This window comes from Hemibagrus wyckioides, linkage group LG08 (genome assembly GCF_019097595.1).
Source record: "Hemibagrus wyckioides isolate EC202008001 linkage group LG08, SWU_Hwy_1.0, whole genome shotgun sequence".
Taxonomy (NCBI): Eukaryota; Metazoa; Chordata; class Actinopteri; order Siluriformes; family Bagridae; genus Hemibagrus; species Hemibagrus wyckioides.
In genome coordinates this window covers 26,815,301-26,834,737 of record NC_080717.1, presented here as the reverse complement: position 1 = coordinate 26,834,737, position 19,437 = coordinate 26,815,301, and the positions used below count along the sequence as shown (strand labels likewise).

Sequence of the window (19,437 nt, the reverse complement as noted above, 5' to 3'; positions counted from 1 at the left end):
GTGTGTGTGTGTGTGTGTCACAGGTGGTGTCGAACAGAGAAACCCAGGAGACGCTGCTGTGCATCGCATGTGTGTTTGAGGTGTCCAACAGTGAGCACGGAGCTCAGCATCACATCTATAGACTGATCAAAGAATGAAACACCACTTCAACCTCCCTCCCTCACTCACACACACACACACACACTAAAGACACTGAGCTGCTGCCCTGCTGGTCAGAGAGAGCCAGAGCGCATCACTTCCTGTGTCCACAGAGGCCGAACGTGTGGCTGCTGTCCCGAGCGGCTCCAAGAGACACTCAGTGATGAACTCGTAACTCTGAAGCAGCCGTGCCTCTGTGCGTATAAGCCCTCCGGTTCACTCGGTCACAGCTGGACGATGCCTCTATTGACTGTTTTTGTCTTAAATGTTCTGTATTTTCTCGATCTGCACGGGTGCAGGGAGTGACGGAGAAGCGGAGGTACGTTTTGTTACTTTTTCATTTAATACCCGATTTCCTTTTTTTTTAATGTCACTGAAGAATATTGTGTATTTTTTAGTACAAAGAAATGTACTCCTTATTCTAAAAGGACAAGCGTAATGTCTCATTTCGTCCCTTAAATAAATCCTAGTCCTGTTTAGAGTTTAAGACTGAACCTCAGCTTACACAGAGACCGGATTCTTTATTAAATCACACAAAACATCATCTTTAATCAACTGTTCAGGAACATGACCCTGATAAATCACTTTATTTTTCTTGTTTTTGACCTGGGGCCTGATTCACATGCTCACATTTTCACCTTAATAATTGCAAAGCTGTTTTATAAAAGAGTAAAGAAACCAAAAAAACACCAGCTTTTCTTGGCCCGGTCAGGAGAAACGGCGTAGGTGTGATGGCCACATACTGTAGGGTTGAGCTCAGTGATTTTAGACCTTTTTTTTATATTTGGAAGGATTCGTTAAATTCCATCAGCACTCATTAATAAAATATTTGGCCAGTGGAGAAACTCTGGACTCGATGATGCTCCAAAAAAAAATCTCATGTCGAAGTATATCACAAGGTGACATCCAATCATGTTGCCTGTTAGTGCAGAAATGTCCACTTACATTGTGTGTTTGAGTGAGTGAGTGAGTGAGTGAGTGAGTGAGTGAGTGAGTGAGTGAGTGAGTGAGTGCAAGGTGAGGGTGCCTAAGAGAGTGTGTGAGTGCCTGTGAGAGAGAGTGTGTGTGTGATAGAAAGAGTGAGACAGAGTTGGTAAGAGTGTGTGTGTGTATGTGTATGGCAAAGAGTGTGTCTGAGAGAGTTGGTAAGAGTGTGTGTGTGTGTGTGTGAGGTGAATATGAGGTGACGGTGCCTGTATACGGAACGTATACAGTTCAATTCAGCTGAAAATCACTGACTATACCTTTGAGTCATTTTACATGTTTGCCTTCAAGTCTGTCATCATCCTCATCATCATCCTCCTCCTCATCATCATCAAAAATTTGATCTGTCGCCCGACCTGTTATCAGCACAACCACAAATATGTTCATTAGCCACGTACCCAGTGTCCCAACTAACACCATTCACCCAGACCTCATCCATTCAGCAAGAAATTCCTCAACACAGCAATGACGTTAAAGTGGCTTAGGATTTTAGTGTCATCTGAACGGAGTGAGCTGATTGGCTCATCTGATCATGTGACCAGTGACTCTCAGCGCTTCAGTATCACTGCACTACACTTCATCATCCCTTTGGTGAGATCCACATGAATGTGTGTTCACCCTCGAACTGATCCTACCTCCATCTTTAAGAAGCATTTCTTACAACACACACAAGGAGCGAGGAGAAGCTTCTAGAACACCGAGACACTTTCTACAGGAACACACTTCCAAGGTGTTCCAGTACGGAAAATTAGTTCTAATACAGTAGACAGTGCAGTAAGAAGATGATGAGAATTGCACAATTAGAAGCAAAGTAGTACACATCTGTGATTGTTTTAATTGATTAATTGATGATTGGTTGACAATCAGCGTGCCATCACGATGCGTGGTCTGTGTACAGCTTTATCACACGGTCACTAAGTGTCCAGTGTGTAAGGATGTCATGTTCAGCAAATCCACCTGGCCTGACCTTATTTCCTCTGGTCACATCCTTTCCTTTTGTCCACAGCAAGGCAGTGAGAAGAGAGGAAAAGAAACAAGGACATGAAATTAAACAAATGAACTCCATGACAAGGTCGTGTCCTAATGTTCGTTTTAGTCTTAATCTGATGATATTTCATACAGTCACAAATCAGACCGATGTCAACAAATGAGTTTTGAATCAACCCCGGAAATAGAAGTAAATATAAAAACAAGCTATTTATTTAGCTGCTTTTTAACATTTACATTTCTGGCATTTGCCAGATGCTCTTATCCAGAGAGATGTACAAGAGTGCTTTGGAGTCTCTATCAATGAATACATTAACACTGGGTCAATAGGTCACAGACAGGATACACCATCAGCTTAAAAATATAGCAATTCTTTAAATACATAAAACAAACAGGGAAAATAAGAGCTAGTTTAAGTGCTTCATGAAGAGGTAGGACTTCATCCGTCGTTTGAAGACGGTCAGTGACTCGGTTGTTCGGACATCCAGGGGAATTTCATTCCACCACCTCGGTGCAGGAACAGACACTAGATGTATACCTACCTCTGACCCTGAGAGATGGTCAGGGACCAGTCCAGCAGTGCTAGTGGAATTTAAAAGAGTCGCAATGAGATGACGCAAAAGCCTCGTGTTGTTTAAGAGCTTAAGTTGATAATAATAATAATCATAATAAATGTCGTTTCTATGGCACGTTTGAAGTCAAAATCAAAAACGATTAAATAAGGTATAAACAATAAAAAGAAAAAACACCCACTACAGAGTAAACAAGATTTCTTCCATACATGAATGCAAAACAAAATATATTACACGAGACGTTAAAAGTTACGGATATGATGAATTAATGTTTAAATCATCTCCTACCTCCTCCAGGAATGAAACGGGCGCCCCCTAGTGGTCAAAACGTCATATTACTGAGTCTTGTTTTCCTCTATAACCCCGCGTCCTGCACAATAATTAGTGTTTTCCTGCACAGACACGCCCACTTCACGCCCACCATGTACAGGAGACTGGAGATTCTCCAGGAATCCTGGAGTGAGGAATTGACTTGGTGTAGACATGTAGACACTGTGAGCGGAACACAAAATGCAAAAGTATATTCCTTCTAGATCATCCAAAATAAATATGATTTTATTCAGTGTGTGTACGAAGACACAAATAGAGCACAGCCTGTAATGTGTTCAACATCGTGATATACACCGATCAGCTATAACATTGTGAGCAGTGAGATGTGAAGTGAATAAGACTGAGTATTTCCTCATCATGGCACCTGTTAGTGGGGGGGATATATTAGGCAGCAAGTGAACATTTTGTCCTCAAAGTTGATGTTAGAAGCAAGAAAAATGGACAAGCGTAAGGATTTGAGCGAGTTTGATGAAGGGCCAAATTGTGATGGCTAGACCACTGGATCAGAGCATCTCCAAAACTGCAGCTCTTGTGGGGTGTTCCCGGTCTGCAGTGGTCAGTATCTATCAAAAGTATCCTTTATGTCCTTTAAGTTGCAATGTGGGGTCCACATATCTATATCTATCTAAAGGATCTGCTGCTAACATCTTGGTGCCAGATACCACAGCACACCTTCAGGGATCTAGTGGAGTCCATACCTCGATGGGTCAGGGCTGTTTTGGCAGCAAAAGGGGGACCAACACAATATTAGGCAGGTGGTCATAATGTTATGCCTGATCGGTGTGTATATAATAAAGATCACTGATTATTTTATTAATAATTGTGTAAGTGTCTAGTGCAGATGTTCAGCAGGACTGAAGAGGATTCACTGCTTCATACATACATACACACACACACACACAACTGCACTTTCTCTAGGTTCTCCATCACCAAATTACCAAGCTTTAGGTATAAAACTGATGACAGCCTGGTGTCTTAGTCATTGTCATGATCTAACATCTGTTTGCGTAAATCATCATCATCATCATCATACCTGAAATCCTGTGCTCTACAAAACAGTCATAAATTTACACACTGTGTTTTCTGGATTATAAAACCTGACTCCTTTACATTCTGTCAGATTAACAGGGAAAAAAACAAAAAACAAATACAGGGTGGATTTAGAATGAATGTTTTATGATTTTTACACCATGATGTATCTGAACAAGGAAGAACTTATCCACGTCATTTAACTGACAAGAAATTGAAAGCTTGGGTATGAGCAGAGAAAATGAGGAGTGTTGAAAGTTTATTTTGTGATATTTGTGCTAGTTCTCGAGGCCACTGGAGGTAAAGCTGCGTTCAAATTACGTCTACAAATAAACAAACTAAACACAGTTCAACTTTTAATTAGAGTTTTGTAAGAGTTTCACAGCCACAAATCTTACAAATAAGGCATAAGAAGCACCTCTAGTGTCCTGAAGCATCACATCACATCACATCCATCCATCCATCCAGCTTTCTCTATTAGATTTAAAGAGATATTATCTGCAAGGAGCTTAATATTCACTGATCTCTTCCTCAGTATGAAGCAACAATGCCAAGCAAGCAGCAGAACAAAATGTTTAACAGTTCAAGCTGATTTGATCTGTGTAGTTGTGCTATGTTTTCCTCTAAAAACCAATTTGATTTCTAAACTCAATTCTGTCTCATAGCTTTAAGGGTTTGTTGTTATTTATTCGTGAAATGTTTATGAAATTCTAGAAATCAGGTATATTCTGCCTTTTGCCACAACAGTACATGACTACAGATAAAACAGTGAAGATGGGTCTGTGAAACATAGAAAGTAGAATCCAGTGGTGGACCGTGCATTTCACACCTAGGCCTTCACTGGTGTCCTTCCTGAATTAATCCACCTCTATAGCATCATTATGACGCCACGGCAATAGATACTACTCAACCGTTAAATAACAAAGTAAAAAAGAAATTAGTCTACAGTATTTCACACCTCACAAGGAATAGTCCATTTTATTAAGGTTACTTTTCTCAAAAAAGACATTCTTGATGCCGTATGCAGCAAACTGCAATCTCCGGAGGACTCAGCATCCGAAATGAGACACAGTGAATATAGAAACACTGTATAACAGTGTGCTGTGTCACAGGCTCTTATAGTGAACATGAATAACATTACATTACATATAGCAAAAAAACACAATTCAGTTTCACAAGTTTCCTTTCACTGCAGCAAAAAAAAAAACAACAACCCACAGTCCACCCCGGGGATCTGGAATGAAGGCAAACTCTGTCTTAAAAATGTATTTGTAAGGATGTCCGCGACCAAATCGATTTCTTCTCCTCTGTCAGCCATTGTGAGGTAAAATATATATATTTTATTTAGTTTGTGCGGTTCCCTACCTCTGACTACTCCAATTATCCAATCAAAAGACGGGAAATTGCTGACGTAATCATATGCCTGCTAGATGGCCCCCGTGACGCCAACTCGAAATCTGATTGGTTAATGGAACAGTTTCATTGCCACTTATTTTAAGCTCCGGGCGCCTGCACTATTGATTCTGAAGGCCTTAAGACCTGAAGGCAACACATGATGTCAGCCACTGGCTGAAATATGATTGGATAAATACTCTTATCATAAATATACACTACTGGAAGCAGCGCAACCGAGAGAAAAGCTATGAAATGTAGAGAATAGACTATTGGGAATAATTTAATACACATTCATGGAAAAATATATTAACATGCAAGTCAGTGATTCAGATCATTGCTGTTTGGGCCAGCAGAGAAGGCCTTGCTGACCCTGAAGGTCCGCCACTGGTACAAACCAGACCATCATCTCTTTTTATTCTCATAGTTATTAATCTATCAGCAGTCCTAATTGACAGTTTTAATAGAAAATCGAATAGTTTGATTATGTTCATAAAATAAATCAGTATTTTAAAGCAGGGCCTGTGGATTTTTAGAACCCAAACATTACTGTATATAGAGCTGTACAGAGATTAGAGTTTTCCATTGAGCGACAATTACAGAAATCCATCATTTCTTTTCAGGAGTAACATCACTGCTTCTCAGAAATCCTTAATCTCCTTAAAATAAAAGTGGTGTACAATCCAGAAAATACAGTAAAGTCGCTTTATAAAGCCGTCCTCCTCCTCTTCCTCCGCCCTCCTCCTATTGGTTGATTTCAAAAGATCTTTCAGCGTAGCATCAGTAACACACCGGTTTTGACCAGATCTTCCTGACGTCACTACTATGAGGTTATCGTTTAGACGCGATGGCACTAAATCAGCCGGTATTTTAGGCGCCTCTGCGCGTCCTGCAGCATAAATCCGGATTAAAAAGGAACAGCACAAACTTAAATGTTTCAGACACACGTGATTTCTCTGAGCGCTTATGAATGTTATCCTTTCAGAGTTATAACCACTGAGGCAGTATCTTTGCCCGACCTTCTGTTCACTAAGGAAGTGACATCAGATCATTACTGAAGCAAGCGCACGCGCGCGCGCACACACACACACACACACACACACCCCTGATGTATATTTCCCGCTTCACGATAAACCGGAGGAGTTTCATTTCTCCTTGCACTTCTCGTCCATCCACCCATCCATCCATCCTCCGTGACTCTGAGACTCAACTCCAGCATCAGCAGCAGCGTCTCGGGTCTCGGTGCTGCTACTGAGTTCCGGTCAACAGCTTCCTCGGACAAACATTCCAACATTCCAACATCCCCAGGTTAAACAGGTTTTAAACACGGGACATTTGGGTGAAAATAAAGGTGTAATTGTTTGTGTACAGGTGATGATGATGGAGTTGTTTTCCTCAGATGGAGGGATGGTGTCTCGGTGTGTGTGTGTGGTATTGCGTTTAGCAAGTTTTTTCACTCTAACATTTTCTCTTGAATAAAGAATATTTTGAATTTTTGTTTGTTTCGAAAGTGTTCTCTCTCTCTCTCTCTCTCTCTCTCTCTCTCTCTCTATCACACACACACACACACACACACACACACACACACACACACACAGCGATGAACAGTAATGTTCAAAATGTTGAAATACTTATCACGTGTCAGGGAAACTTCTGGAAGCATGGTGATATGATAGAAAAGCTAAACTTAAACTTTTAAGAATTCCATTTCTGATATTTTTTTCTCTTTAAGGAAAAAGAGAGACAATAAAACATTCAGCACTGAACGAGTCCAGTACACTCCCATCATAATCAACTTCATATCTCTCTCTCTCTCCGTCTCTCTCTCTCTCGCTCTCTCTCTCACACACACACGCACACACACCCTCCGATCTATCGCACATAAATACAGTACATGTTTTTCATCACAAGATGACGCTGTGGTCTAAAAAATCCTCTGCCAACTGAATCAGATCCGACAGAAATCTGACAAACATCAAATAAGTCCTCTCTCCTCTCCCCTCCCCTCTCCTCCCCTTTCTCCTCTCCTCCCCTTTCCTTTTTTTATTTGGTTTTTCTGGTGAAAATTTTAAACAATGCAAAACTAAACATAAATCTTCAGATAAATCCATGAGATTTGGGCCTTTAGAGGAATAGCTGTTGATGTAATATTATTATGTATATATTAAAACAAAGAAATAAACAAAAATCAATACTGGAAAACAAAGTATTATTGGGATAAATCCAGTTTCATTTTGGTTCATGATCATTAAAAAAAAAGAATTACATTTTTTTTATATATGTATATATATATATTACAAAAACATGAAAAATATAAAAAAAACAAGTTTTTTTTATTACTAACATTTTCACAGGTATAACAGAAATACATTATCTTATTAATATGTTATAAACACTAAAAATTTACTTTGTGTAGTATTTCCTTATATTACTCATTACTTATAGTAGTAGTAGGAGAAGGAGGAAGAGAAGGTGGAGGAGAAATATTATTTTAAAAAAGGAAAACGTCTTCTATTTAATATAAACATTAAAGATCAATGTAAACTATAACAACAGTAATATAAAGCAATAATATAACCGAGGGAAGCCCTGAATGTACGTCACGGACAGCAGCCTGTACAGTAAAACACACTGTGACGTCACCCCCACTTGGATAATAGTGAGAGTGACAGGATGATGAATGTTGACGTGTTTCCCGGCGCTGTGCACTAACAGGCAGGATGTTGTTATTGAGCTTGGGTTGAGTTGTGAGGTGTTATATCATGTGACTTGACTGTGTGTGCACGCGCGCGCGTGTGTGTATGTTTGGCTCCGTTTAAGGCAGAGCTCCAGTTTAGTGGAGTCGCAGGATGGCATGCAGGCGACTGGGACGCGCTACGCAGCGGAAATATACGCACATTTAACACATTTTGGAATATTTTTGGGATTCGATTTTCTGTTCATCCGGATGGACGGACTGGGTCTCGATAAGGACTCGTTTTAAGTTTTTTTAAAAAAAAAAATATAAGGATGAGTCGCGCTCGTTTCGGAGCTGGAGGTGGCAGCGAAAGTTGAGTGTGGTGAATGGGGATGGAGGTGGAGGAGTGTAAGATCTCGGTGTGGGTGTGCCGGGAAGAGAAGCTGGTGTCGGGGGTGACGAGGCGGACAAGCTGCGCGGATCTTGTGCGCGTGCTGCTGGATGACCGGAGCTCTCCGGCGCTCGCGGGCTCCGCGCAGTCCTACTGCATCGTGGAGAAATGGCGCGGATACGAGCGCGTGCTGCCCAACCGGACAAAAATCCTGCGCCTGTGGACGGCGTGGGGTCGCGAGCAACCCAACGTGCGCTTCGTGCTGGTCAGAAGCGACGCGTCGTTACCGGGCAGCGGCCCGCGCAGCGCGGAGGCTCGTGTTGTTCCCAGTAATGAGAGCCGCTGCGCGGATACATGCGACCCCGCGACGCCGGAGGAGACGGACGAGACGGAGATCTCACAGGAGAAACGGCGCCGCGTGGTCCGAAAAGCGTTCCGTAAGTTAGAGAAGATCAACAAGAAGAAAGAGGAGACGTGTGTGGAGGAGTACGCGGGGAAGATGGAGACGCTGGTGCACCTCGTCCTCTCACAGGACCACACCATCCGGCAGCAGACGCAGCGCATCCGCGAGCTGGACGGCGAGATCGAGAGGCACGAAGCCAGGGTGCACGCAGACCGAATGAGGCGCCACGGGATCAATTACGTGCAGGACACCTACCTGGTGGACACGGGGGACAGCGCGAACGCGAGCGCGGAGCTCGACGCAGACGTTATGGAGACCAACTGCGACCAAGTTCTCCGACTCCAGGAGCAGCTCGAAGAGCACCACGCACTGGTGGAGAGACTCACCGCAGAAATCCAAGAGGAGCTCGACCGGAGATGGATGACCCGGCGGCTTGAAGGAGACGCAGAGGAGACGGAGGAGATCGCGCAAACGGAGACTCCGGCGTCCGAAAAAGACGTGCGTTTAGAAGAGGAGAGGATCAAGACGCAGCTGGATACGAGCTCGTACATCGGACTGCGTATCAACACCGACCTAGAGGCTGTGCAGAGCGAGCTGGACACGAGCCTCGAGGTGTGGTCGGCGAAAGAGCACGAACTAAGAGATTTAATGGAGAAACTGAACACGTGTGGCGACTGCGATGAAGACGCAGGTGAAGGAGACACTGTGTTTACAGATGATGTCCAGCCTCCACCTCCACCACCATCTTCTGTGGACCACAGTGACTGCTGGGTGGAGCGGGTGCGAGGACTGTCAAAAACTAACCCGAGTGGCAACGATGATGACTCGGATACTGGACTGAGCTCAATGCACAGTCAGGACTCAGATAACGCAGCAGTGTGTGAGTCACTGGTGTGAGCACTGACACTCTGGAGAAGGACAACAGTCCGGGGCAGGAGGCCCAGTGAAATTAAGGGCAGGAAGGTTTCAAATTCCTGTGTGTGTGTGTGTGTGTGTGAGAGAGAGAGAGAGAGAGAGAGAGAGAGAGAGAGAGAGAGAGAGAGAGAAAATGAGAGAGAAAATGAGAGAGAAATAATCTGAACAGTACTGATGGGTAGGAGTGATTCATCAAGGAGTCGGTTCTTTTTAAGAACTCTTTTGAAGTGAATCAGTTTAATCCGTTCACAGACACAAAGTATTTAAATTAATCCAGGTATTTAGAAGGTGAGGAAATCTCCCTGTCCTGTGTGCCAGAAACGTAGGTGTTGCTTTTAAGTAACAGAATTCCCAAGACTGATATCATGGAAATATATCTGCTTCTGTCCTGAGGGCTTAGGTTCATTTAGATTATTGTGAAATATGATACTCACCTGCAGTTGTATGCGGCTATGCAAAACAGCAAAGTTGCTTAACTATATTCAGCTTCGAGTTAGTTCAGATGATGTTATAGCACACAACAGGCAAACATTTTACAGTCAGGAACCTGTTTAAACATATTTTTAAAAAATCCACTTTATCAAATTAGGGTCATTATTTCAATATGTATAACGCTAGTTTTCCTCTTTACTGAAGCCAGAAAGTTTGTTACACAGAAACAACCCACTTTTACTAAAATTCCTATTAAATTCCAGCTGACTTTATTTACAGGTCAACTATATGATAATTATGATGATTGATGGCAGGTTGTGATTTTCATCAACATAACAAGATTAGAAAATTACAAGGCACACAAACAAAGGATCTAAACTACTTAAATCCTGAGACGTGATCGATGAACTAGAGTCAAAGAAACAAAAAAAAAAAAGAAAAAAAAAGTGAAAACATACATGATTTTGTCGATGGTCATCAGAGTAGGAGGAGTCTGAGAAAAACTGATAATAATAATAATAATGGTGCAGATGAGCCTATTATTAGTGATGACTATAAAGCACAGGAAAGAGGCAGGAAATGTCTGCAGGTAAACTGCGAGGAATGTAAAGTAAGGGTTTAAACCGGATTGCTAAATTGTAAAAATATGTTCTCACAACTTACAGACTGCATAACATGACACAAACATCACTCTTTATTATACAGCGACAAAACAGTGAACTTTCAAATCTAGAGGCTGAAAATCAGTGTCTACGGAGGCTCTAGCTAAAAAAAATGTGTATAAATGACCCACTATGCAGCAGATTACTAACTAGCAGGATGTATCATGTATAATAAAAGTTTAGGGGAAAATAAATGAAAAAATGTGGAGTCACTTAAATAGATTTGTTTGAAAGAACCGATTCTGAACGATGCTCATCAGTACTGAACAGTTGCTCAGGAAAAAATGTAGCTATGGCTGATTCCCTACTCCCTACTCCCTAAATAGGTGCATTACACAGGGTGATAAGAGACATGAGTTCCTGTTCTGTTGTTTTATCACGCTGTAGGAACTGAGAGAAAGTGAGCAGACGTATGAATCGTTATCACTTGGTTCAGATCGTTTGATTGGTTAATCAACTTTCAGGTAGCTTTTTAAATCAGTTCTACTGTTTATCAGACCACCTCTAATGTCTGATCACTTATAGCTACATAGGACTGAAATATAATACTGGTTAAAAACAACAACAACAACAGTTATTTATTCTGTAGATTTTAAGTAAAATGTCAAGTGAACAGAAACGCTGAGGCGTTCAGCAGATATCGCTTTGCTTTGGTGCATAAATCAGACGTTCATATTTCCATAGCTTTTAATATAAAACGAGATCTTTCTCATTTACACCGAACCACATCTGATATAAAAGTTAAGTTTAAATAATAGCTTACAGGCTTAATAAAGTAAACGCAGGTAAGAGAGTGCTGTAAATCTGCTCTGAAGCCAGACTGTGATGTATAGTACAGAAAAGGTTCCAGGAACAAAAAAATAGGACTTGGTTCCTGTGATGAGGAGTAAAAGGTTCCTGGAGCTAATAAATAGGACCTGGTTACTGTTTTTGAGGAGTAAAAGGTTCCTGGAACTAAAAAAACAGGACCTGGTTCCTGTGATGAGGAGTAAAAGGTTCCTGGATGAGTTCCTGTTTTGTCCGTAGGATCCGTGAAAAAGCAAGCGAATGTTTTGATCGAAGCTGTTTGTTATCAGTCGGTTGAGACATTAACGTTCACATAAGTTTTAAATCTTGCTATAAATGATATGATTTTTCACACAGGACTGGAAGAAAAAAAGAGAGAAAGAAACAGCCGGTCATTCTGTAATCTGTGCATCTGACTAATCTAGCAGAACAAAGCTGCTGGAACAGTGTAAGCGGTTCCTCTGATAAAGCTAACGAGTTGCTGAAAAATGCTTGTGAAAGGTTCCTGCAGGGAAGCAGATGGTTCCTAGACCCTTTGTAGTGCACATGACATCCAACAGGGAGTTTAAACAGCGAATGTGTTGTCATCACACGCGAGAAATCACCGTATGCATGTCCTGTTAAACCGCTAATCTAACTCGTCTCTCAAGAAGACACAGTCACTAACCCGGTTACTAATTAACTAACGAGCGTAAGATCACATCCAGCGTTCTTAGACTTTACTGCTAACAGGCTGATGTGTAACTCTGTATATAGTCTATAAAGAAAGACAGAGGAAGGTGTCATCTCTGAGTCACTGAATTATTTATTGTAGAAAAAAATAAACGAGTGCGGAGTTTTCACCAGGGCGTCTGTCACTTTTGCCATGTTGTGGAAATAAAAATGAGGTTCAGAGAGAAATCCAGTCTGGATCTGTTTTCTTTCTTTTGTGTGTGCGTGTTGTTTTGTGTACCGATCCTCAGACACGCTTGTTTGCGCTCATACCTACAAAGCAGTGAGGCGGGAAGTGATGTGTAATGAATAATCAGCGGCGAAAGCACACCTTTGTGCAGGTTTGGAAGACAGACACTCAGGAATGTCCCGCTGCACCACGTCTCTAATCCCTTTAATGCGCTCTTATTTTCTCGTCATGCTACCTGACAAACAAATTAAGATCAACATCACAGTCACACGGCAGCTCACACCAAGTCACGGAACCATTATTACACCATCTTACACACACACACACACATATATATATATATATACACACACATATAAGCCGCCGTCCACTTTATTAGGAACACCTGTACACGTGAAGGCAGGCAATCGCGTGGCAGCAGCAGCACAATGTTTCAGTCAAGAGCTTCCTTGATGTGGATGATCTACACTGAGCTCATGGTAGTGTCAGATTCCTGTTCTTGGCTGACAGGAGAGGAACCTGATGTGGTCTTCATGTAACATAGATCATCCACATCAAGGTTTTCAGTGCTGTGGTCATATTCTGTGATGCTTTTCTGCTCTGCGCGGGTGTAAAAAGGGATTACTGTATCTGTGCTGGCTGTTCAGATCTCTCTACATCTCTCTCTCATCAGCAAGATGTTCTACACCCACAGAAGGACAGAAAGAGTCCCTCACCATTTCTATGAAAAAACTTGTGTGTGAAAATCTCAAGAGATCATCAGTTCCTAAAAAAAACTCTTAAAAAACCAGCTTATCAGATAACCAAAGCCTGGAGGTTAAAGCCACAGAGATCAGACTTTTTCTTCATTCTGATGTATGATGTGAACATTAACCCAAGCTCTTGATCTGATTGATTGCTCATGCCATCTGATTGGCTGATTGGATAACTGCCTGAATGTGCAGGTGTTCCTAATAAATTGAGCACGTGTGTGTGTGTGTGTGTGTGTGTGTGTGTGTGTGTGTGTATATACACTATATTGCCAAAAGTATTCGCTCACCCATCCAAATAATCAGAATCAGGTGTTCCAATCACTTCCATGGCCACAGGTGTATAAAATCAAGCACCTAGGTATGCAGACTGTTTTTACAAACATTTGTGAAAGAATGGGTCGCTCTCAGGAGCTCAGTGAATTCCAGCGTGGAACTGTGATAGGATGCCACCTGTGCAACAAATCCAGTCGTGAAATTTCCTCGCTCCTAAATATTCCACAGTCAACTGTCAGCTGTATTATAAGAACGTGGAAGTGTTTGGGAACGACAGCAACTCAGCCACGAAGTGGTAGGCCACGTAAACTGACAGAGCGGGGTCAGCGGATGCTGAGGCGCATAGTGCAAAGAGGTCGCCAACTTTCTGCAGAGTCAATCGCTACAGACCTCCAAACTTCATGTGGCCTTCAGATTAGCTCAAGAACAGTGCGCAGAGAGCTTCATGGAATGGGTTTCCATGGCCGAGCAGCTGCATCCAAGCCATACATCACCAAGTGCAATGCAAAGCGTCGGATGCAGTGGTGTAAAGCACGCCGCCTCTGGACTCTAGAGCAGTGGAGACGCGTTCTCTGGAGTGATGAATGGCGCTTCTCCATCTGGCAATCTGATGGACGAGTCTGGGTTTGGCGGTTGCCAGGAGAACGGTACTTGTCTGACTGTATTGTGCCAAGTGTAAAGTTTGGTGGAGGGGGGATTATGGTGTGGGGTTGTTTTTCAGGAGCTGGGCTTGGCCCCTTAGTTCCAGTGAAAGGAACTCTGAATGCTTCAGCATACCAAGACATTTTGGACAATTCCATGCTCCCAACTTTGTGGGAACAGTTTGGAGCTGGCCCCTTCCTCTTCCAACATGACTGTGCACCAGTGCACAAAGCAAGGTCCATAAAGACATGGATGACCGAGTCTGGTGTGGATGAACTTGACTGGCCTGCACAGAGTCCTGACCTCAACCCGATAGAACACCTTTGGGATGAATTAGAGCGGAGACTGAGAGCCAGGCCTTCTCGTCCAACATCAGTGTGTGACCTCACAAATGCGCTTCTGGAAGAATGGTCAAAAATTCCCATAAACACACTCCTAAACCTTGTGTACAGCCTTCCCAGAAGAGTTGAAGCTGTTATAGCTGCAAAGGTTGGACCGACGTCATATTGAACCCTATGGATTACGAATGGGATGTCACTTAAGTTCATATGCGAGTCAAGGCAGGTGAGCGAATACTTTTGGCAATATAGTGTGTATATATATATATATAAAGCTATAAATGACGCTTATGCACATTCAGTCCCATGTTAATATAAATAAAAAGCATAGATGACGGAATATTTAGCTGTAAGGAAATGATAAAAGAAAAAAAGGGGGGGATCAAATATCAGTGAAAAAATGAATTATTTTGATCTGATCTCATAAAAGATGGAATAGATTGCGTTTAAAAGAAAAAGAAAATTGAGTGGAATTTATGCTTTTTTACATTATTTATTTTTTTATTTTTAAAGATTATGCTTTATTTAAAAGTTGTTTGTTTTGCTCCGTATCCTGAGTATATTGACAATATAAAGTAATTGTTGCATTTTCACTTCAACAACCATGCTAGCTTGCAATGTTAACTAGCTCGCTAGCATCGCTAACTTTATATAATCCAAATCTGTGTCATGTTAGTTAACCGAGTCAAAGGCCCTATGAAACACTGGCTTTAATATCATTTTCACACTTCATATCCTCATCGTCCGTCGCAAAGGAGTTTTATTTAATCACATTTTTCGAGTTAAAACCTGCTATTAATCCTCTAAAGGCTTTGATGTGATGTGAGACACTGCTCCTACTGTACACGCATCACTTCCTCTGCTGAAGCAGCGACTCTGACTCAGCCGTCTCCTCTGAAATGAACGCATTATCTGCCGTTTCGTTACGCAGCATCGTCTAGCCACTTTACGGGCTTTCCGAGTGACGCAGCTTTGATCCTAACCACCAGAAGATTCTGTGAGTGTAATGAACCTGCTGTGATTGAAGATGGTAAACGATATCATCCGACCTTCTTTGTTTCAAGCCACAGATTATAAAGAGCACCACATTTACTGCATGTTCCCCCTGAACACAAACTCCATTATGGGGATCGATGAGCTGGACTCTTTGGCTTGTTATTCAATTTCAATTCAGTTTGTTTGTATAGCGCTTTTAACAATGTACATAGTCTCAAAGCAGCTTTACAGAACAACAGAGACATAGAATAAACATGATAAAGTTTAAAGTTAGGCTAAGATTTATCCCTAATGAGAAGCCTGAGGTGAGGGTGGTGAGGAAAAGCTCCCTGAGATGATATGAGGAAGAAACCTTGAGAGGAGCCAGGCTCAGAAGAGAACCTCATCCTCATCTGGTGACACTGGACAGGAAATAATGTAATGTCCTTTCTACAACAGCAATCAAGAGCTCTTGAGGAACTAACAGGTCAGTAATGCTTACGTCAAAGGTTTTTCAAACTTTAACCTGTAAATCAGGGTTTAGAATGATGATAACCTGGGGGTTAAACGGCGTGTAACAAACCTTTAACTTCATTTTCTACTCGATTTGTTATGTAAAGATAGATGTTGCATTTACAGACCTGTCGAGAGGCAACACAGCTTATTTTACATCCAGCTTCATTTCCCTCAACAAATTAGAAATGAGTCCTCATCGACAAAGAGCCAGCAGTGTTTATTCTGTATATTAGGTGTAATTTTTTTGAGAGCACAAAATGATTTTATGGTGAAGGGAGAGTTATCTGGCTGCACTGTGAGCTCACTGAATGAAGACTGAGATGATGATGATGATGGTGGAGTGAAGGCGCATTATTCAAGAGCGATTACAAAACAACTCGGGTTCTGACGCTAACAGGTTTCCTCAGCCAGGTAACACTTTTGTGCTGTGCTTGTGGATCAAACCATTTTTCAATGTCGATTTCTAACCTTTTTACGATGCTGCATACAAACACTGTGTTGTCATCCAAGCAATTAGCAGTGCATGTGTACGCTTAGAGCAAGGTGTGTTAGATAAACTGTCCAAATGAAACCGCACAGTTTTGTGTGTGTGTGTGTGTGTGTGTGTGTTGGTGTGTGTGGGTGAGCGTAGTGAGACGCCCTGTTCTGGCGGCTCATTCACTTTACCAGCCTGTGTGTTTTAGCTAATCGCTCTCTCTCACACTTCCTCAAACTCTAATCCCGCCGTTCATAACACGACTAATCCCAGTCACATTCCTGTGAAAGTAAAATTCTCTCCTGAGAGATTTTGAAACAATGGGCTGGGATTATTTGAGTAAATATCAGACCTTCAGTCTCTCTTTCTCTCTCTCTCTCACACACACACACAATTATTCAGGTTCGAAGCTACAAAGCTAAATGTGGCCTAAAGAGGATCTTCTTGGATTTTCTTAGTGACCACATGTTTTGAATCAGTAATAAACACTATATGACCAAAAGTATGTGCACCCCTAACCATCACACCCATATGTGGCTCTTCCCCAAACTGCTGCTACAAAGTGTAATGCACATAATTGCATAGAAAGTCTTTGGAGACTTAGCATTACAATTTCACTGTTTTCACTGTAACCAATGAGGCCCTGTGCACAAAGCTCTGACCTCTGTGAAGACATGATGTAGAGGTGGAGCAGAAGAACTCGAGTGTCCTGCACTGAGTCCTGACTCTGACTCAACCACACTGAACACCTTTGGGATGAACTGGAACACCGACTGAACCCCTGACCTCCCCACTAGCTGAATGATCACAAATCCCCACAGCCTTGCTCCAACATCTAGTAGAAAGCCTTCCCAGGCCAGGTGTGCTCATACTTTTGCTATTATATGGAACAGATTATGTTTATTATATGACCAAATTAATATGCAAATCAAACTGTCATTCAAATTACTTCTAAATGCTAGGCCACGGCCCCTGCCTATTCAAAAGATGGCATAGTTTTAGACCCACAGTTCAAACCATGGTAAAGTGGCAGCCATTTGCACGCATGCTAGCAACACTAGCATTAAAGCTCAGACAGGAAGTGCATCCTGGCTGATTTTCTACTTTGTGTGCGGAGAAAATTGTGAACATTTAACTTAAACAAGTTTAAAGTTTAATGGGTTGTGATGAGACTGACAGAGCTGGAAGAAATGAAGCAGGAAGAGGAACTGATTCCACTGTAACCTGTTCATACTGCTCTCCTGCAGACACACACACAACGTCACAATACACGAGAGAGAGAGAGTGAGCAAGAGAGAAAGAAAGAGAGTGAGAAAGCAGGAAATGGAGAGAGACGGAGAGGGGGAGTAAATGGGGGGGGGAATAAGCAAGAGAGCATGAAAGAGGGTGAGAAAGCAGGAAAAAGAGATAAACTGAAACAGATTACGGAGCTAAGATTCTCCAGAATAAACTCAGGCCTCCTCTCTGCATCCTCTCAGCTCCCACGTTCCTGTCCCACTGCACTGCGGATTCCTCTGAGCAGTGATTTGTAAGGAGCGACTGGAATTTAACAATGTGAGTTATACATTGACCAGAGCAAACACATCCGGCCCACAGCCTTGACCTTTCCCTTTCAGTCAAAGACAAATGAAGTCAGAGAGGCGGCGTGTTCCTGCACACAGCTGCACGCTAATATGGGAACTGGAACTGCATATCCCCTGATCCAGAGTACAACAGCTCACTCGCAGCTCACTCACTGCTCTCTAACTGATCACTCACTGTTCACTCACATCTCACTCACTGCTCTTTCACTGCTCTCACGCAGTTCACTCACTGGTCACTCACTGCTTTTTCACAGCTCACTCACCTTTACTGCCTGCCTGCACTACTGTAGCAGTCAAACCATTAAAAGGCGTAATCAGTGAACGAATCTTTTTGGTGAACAGAATCAAAAGATTCAAGTCACTGAAATGATTCGAAATGACTGCCTCTGCTCTATGCAGTGTCTAAACCCCTGATTAAAACCCCACCCCCTTTTTAATTTCTTTACTTTTTAACTCTTGCCTTTTAACTTTCATTCTTTTTTTTCTATCTATATTAATAGAAGTAAAAAAAAATGTATGTTGTTCTTCCTTTTCTCTTGCTTGGGTTGTGTTAAGAATAGCAGTGTCATGTGATTCGATGTTAGTTAAGATTTGTCTACCGGTTGGGTAAAGAACTTTATCCTAATGAAAAAGATCAAGCAAGAAAACAAACAAAAATCCCGCCGGGCATGTTCCAGAGAAATCGGAAAGTGGAAATTCCTCTGTAAAAACAACGCTGTACAACCTGCTGACACTGGAGACTCCTTCCATAAACAAAGCACCTCAACAAATACACTTCTTTTTTTTTTTTTTTTAAACATCCACCATAAAAGTCCCTGCATTTTTAAATAAAAGTTTATCCCTTTCATCAACACTTTCTGACCAATCAGACTGATCTAAAGCTCACATTATTGCCCGCAATTTAATATCATGTTAGCGAACCTCAACATTTTCCTAATTATCCTTACAATGTCTCTGACGCCAAGACAATCTCGCGGTGCACGATATAGCAGATGTAATGCGGACCGACATCACTGAGCTAATCAAGCCGTCTGCAATACTCAAAATAATGAGGCTTCTGATGAGCTTTATGATTCATATCAGTGCTGTCACACAGGAATCCTGTCACACCAGCTACAGAATAATAACAAAGCATGTTACTCTAGAAACCAGATAACACGAGATTTTCAGCTTCTTAAGAAGACACGAAATAGAAAAATACTGTAACTGGTCACTGATAAGCTGCTACAAGGCAGAGAGAAGCTTCCGGGACTAGGATAAAAACTGAGGCCAAATATACGTTGT

The 19,437-nt window shown here is 42.0% G+C and overlaps 3 protein-coding genes across 6 annotated transcripts in view; 2 read left to right on the top strand and 1 right to left on the bottom strand.

Annotated features, from left to right (window-relative positions):
• tead1a (TEA domain family member 1a) overlaps positions 1 to 571 on the top strand; it is a 52,859-nt gene extending 52,288 nt beyond the window's left edge. For all 4 annotated transcript variants that reach the window (XM_058396784.1, XM_058396785.1, XM_058396786.1 and 1 more), the window contains one exon: positions 24 to 571. In XM_058396784.1, the coding sequence (XP_058252767.1) occupies positions 24 to 137 (114 nt within the window). In that variant the 3' untranslated portion in view covers positions 138 to 571. The remainder of the gene's footprint in view (positions 1 to 23) is intronic.
• Positions 572 to 2,007: 1,436 nt separating this feature from the next.
• si:ch211-266k8.4 (carabin) overlaps positions 2,008 to 19,437 on the bottom strand; it is a 71,866-nt gene continuing 54,436 nt past the window's right edge. The window contains exons 16-17 of the mRNA XM_058396768.1: positions 2,970 to 3,173; positions 2,008 to 2,691 (exon numbers count right to left, since the gene is read on the bottom strand). Of these exons, the coding sequence (XP_058252751.1) occupies positions 3,017 to 3,173 (157 nt within the window). The 3' untranslated portion in view covers positions 2,008 to 2,691; positions 2,970 to 3,016. The remainder of the gene's footprint in view (positions 2,692 to 2,969; positions 3,174 to 19,437) is intronic.
• On the top strand, positions 8,165 to 11,042 carry rassf10a (Ras association domain family member 10a). The gene has a single exon (XM_058396783.1). The coding sequence runs from the start codon at positions 8,496 to 8,498 to the stop codon at positions 9,798 to 9,800; it is 1,305 nt and encodes a 434-aa protein (XP_058252766.1). The 5' UTR covers positions 8,165 to 8,495; the 3' UTR covers positions 9,801 to 11,042.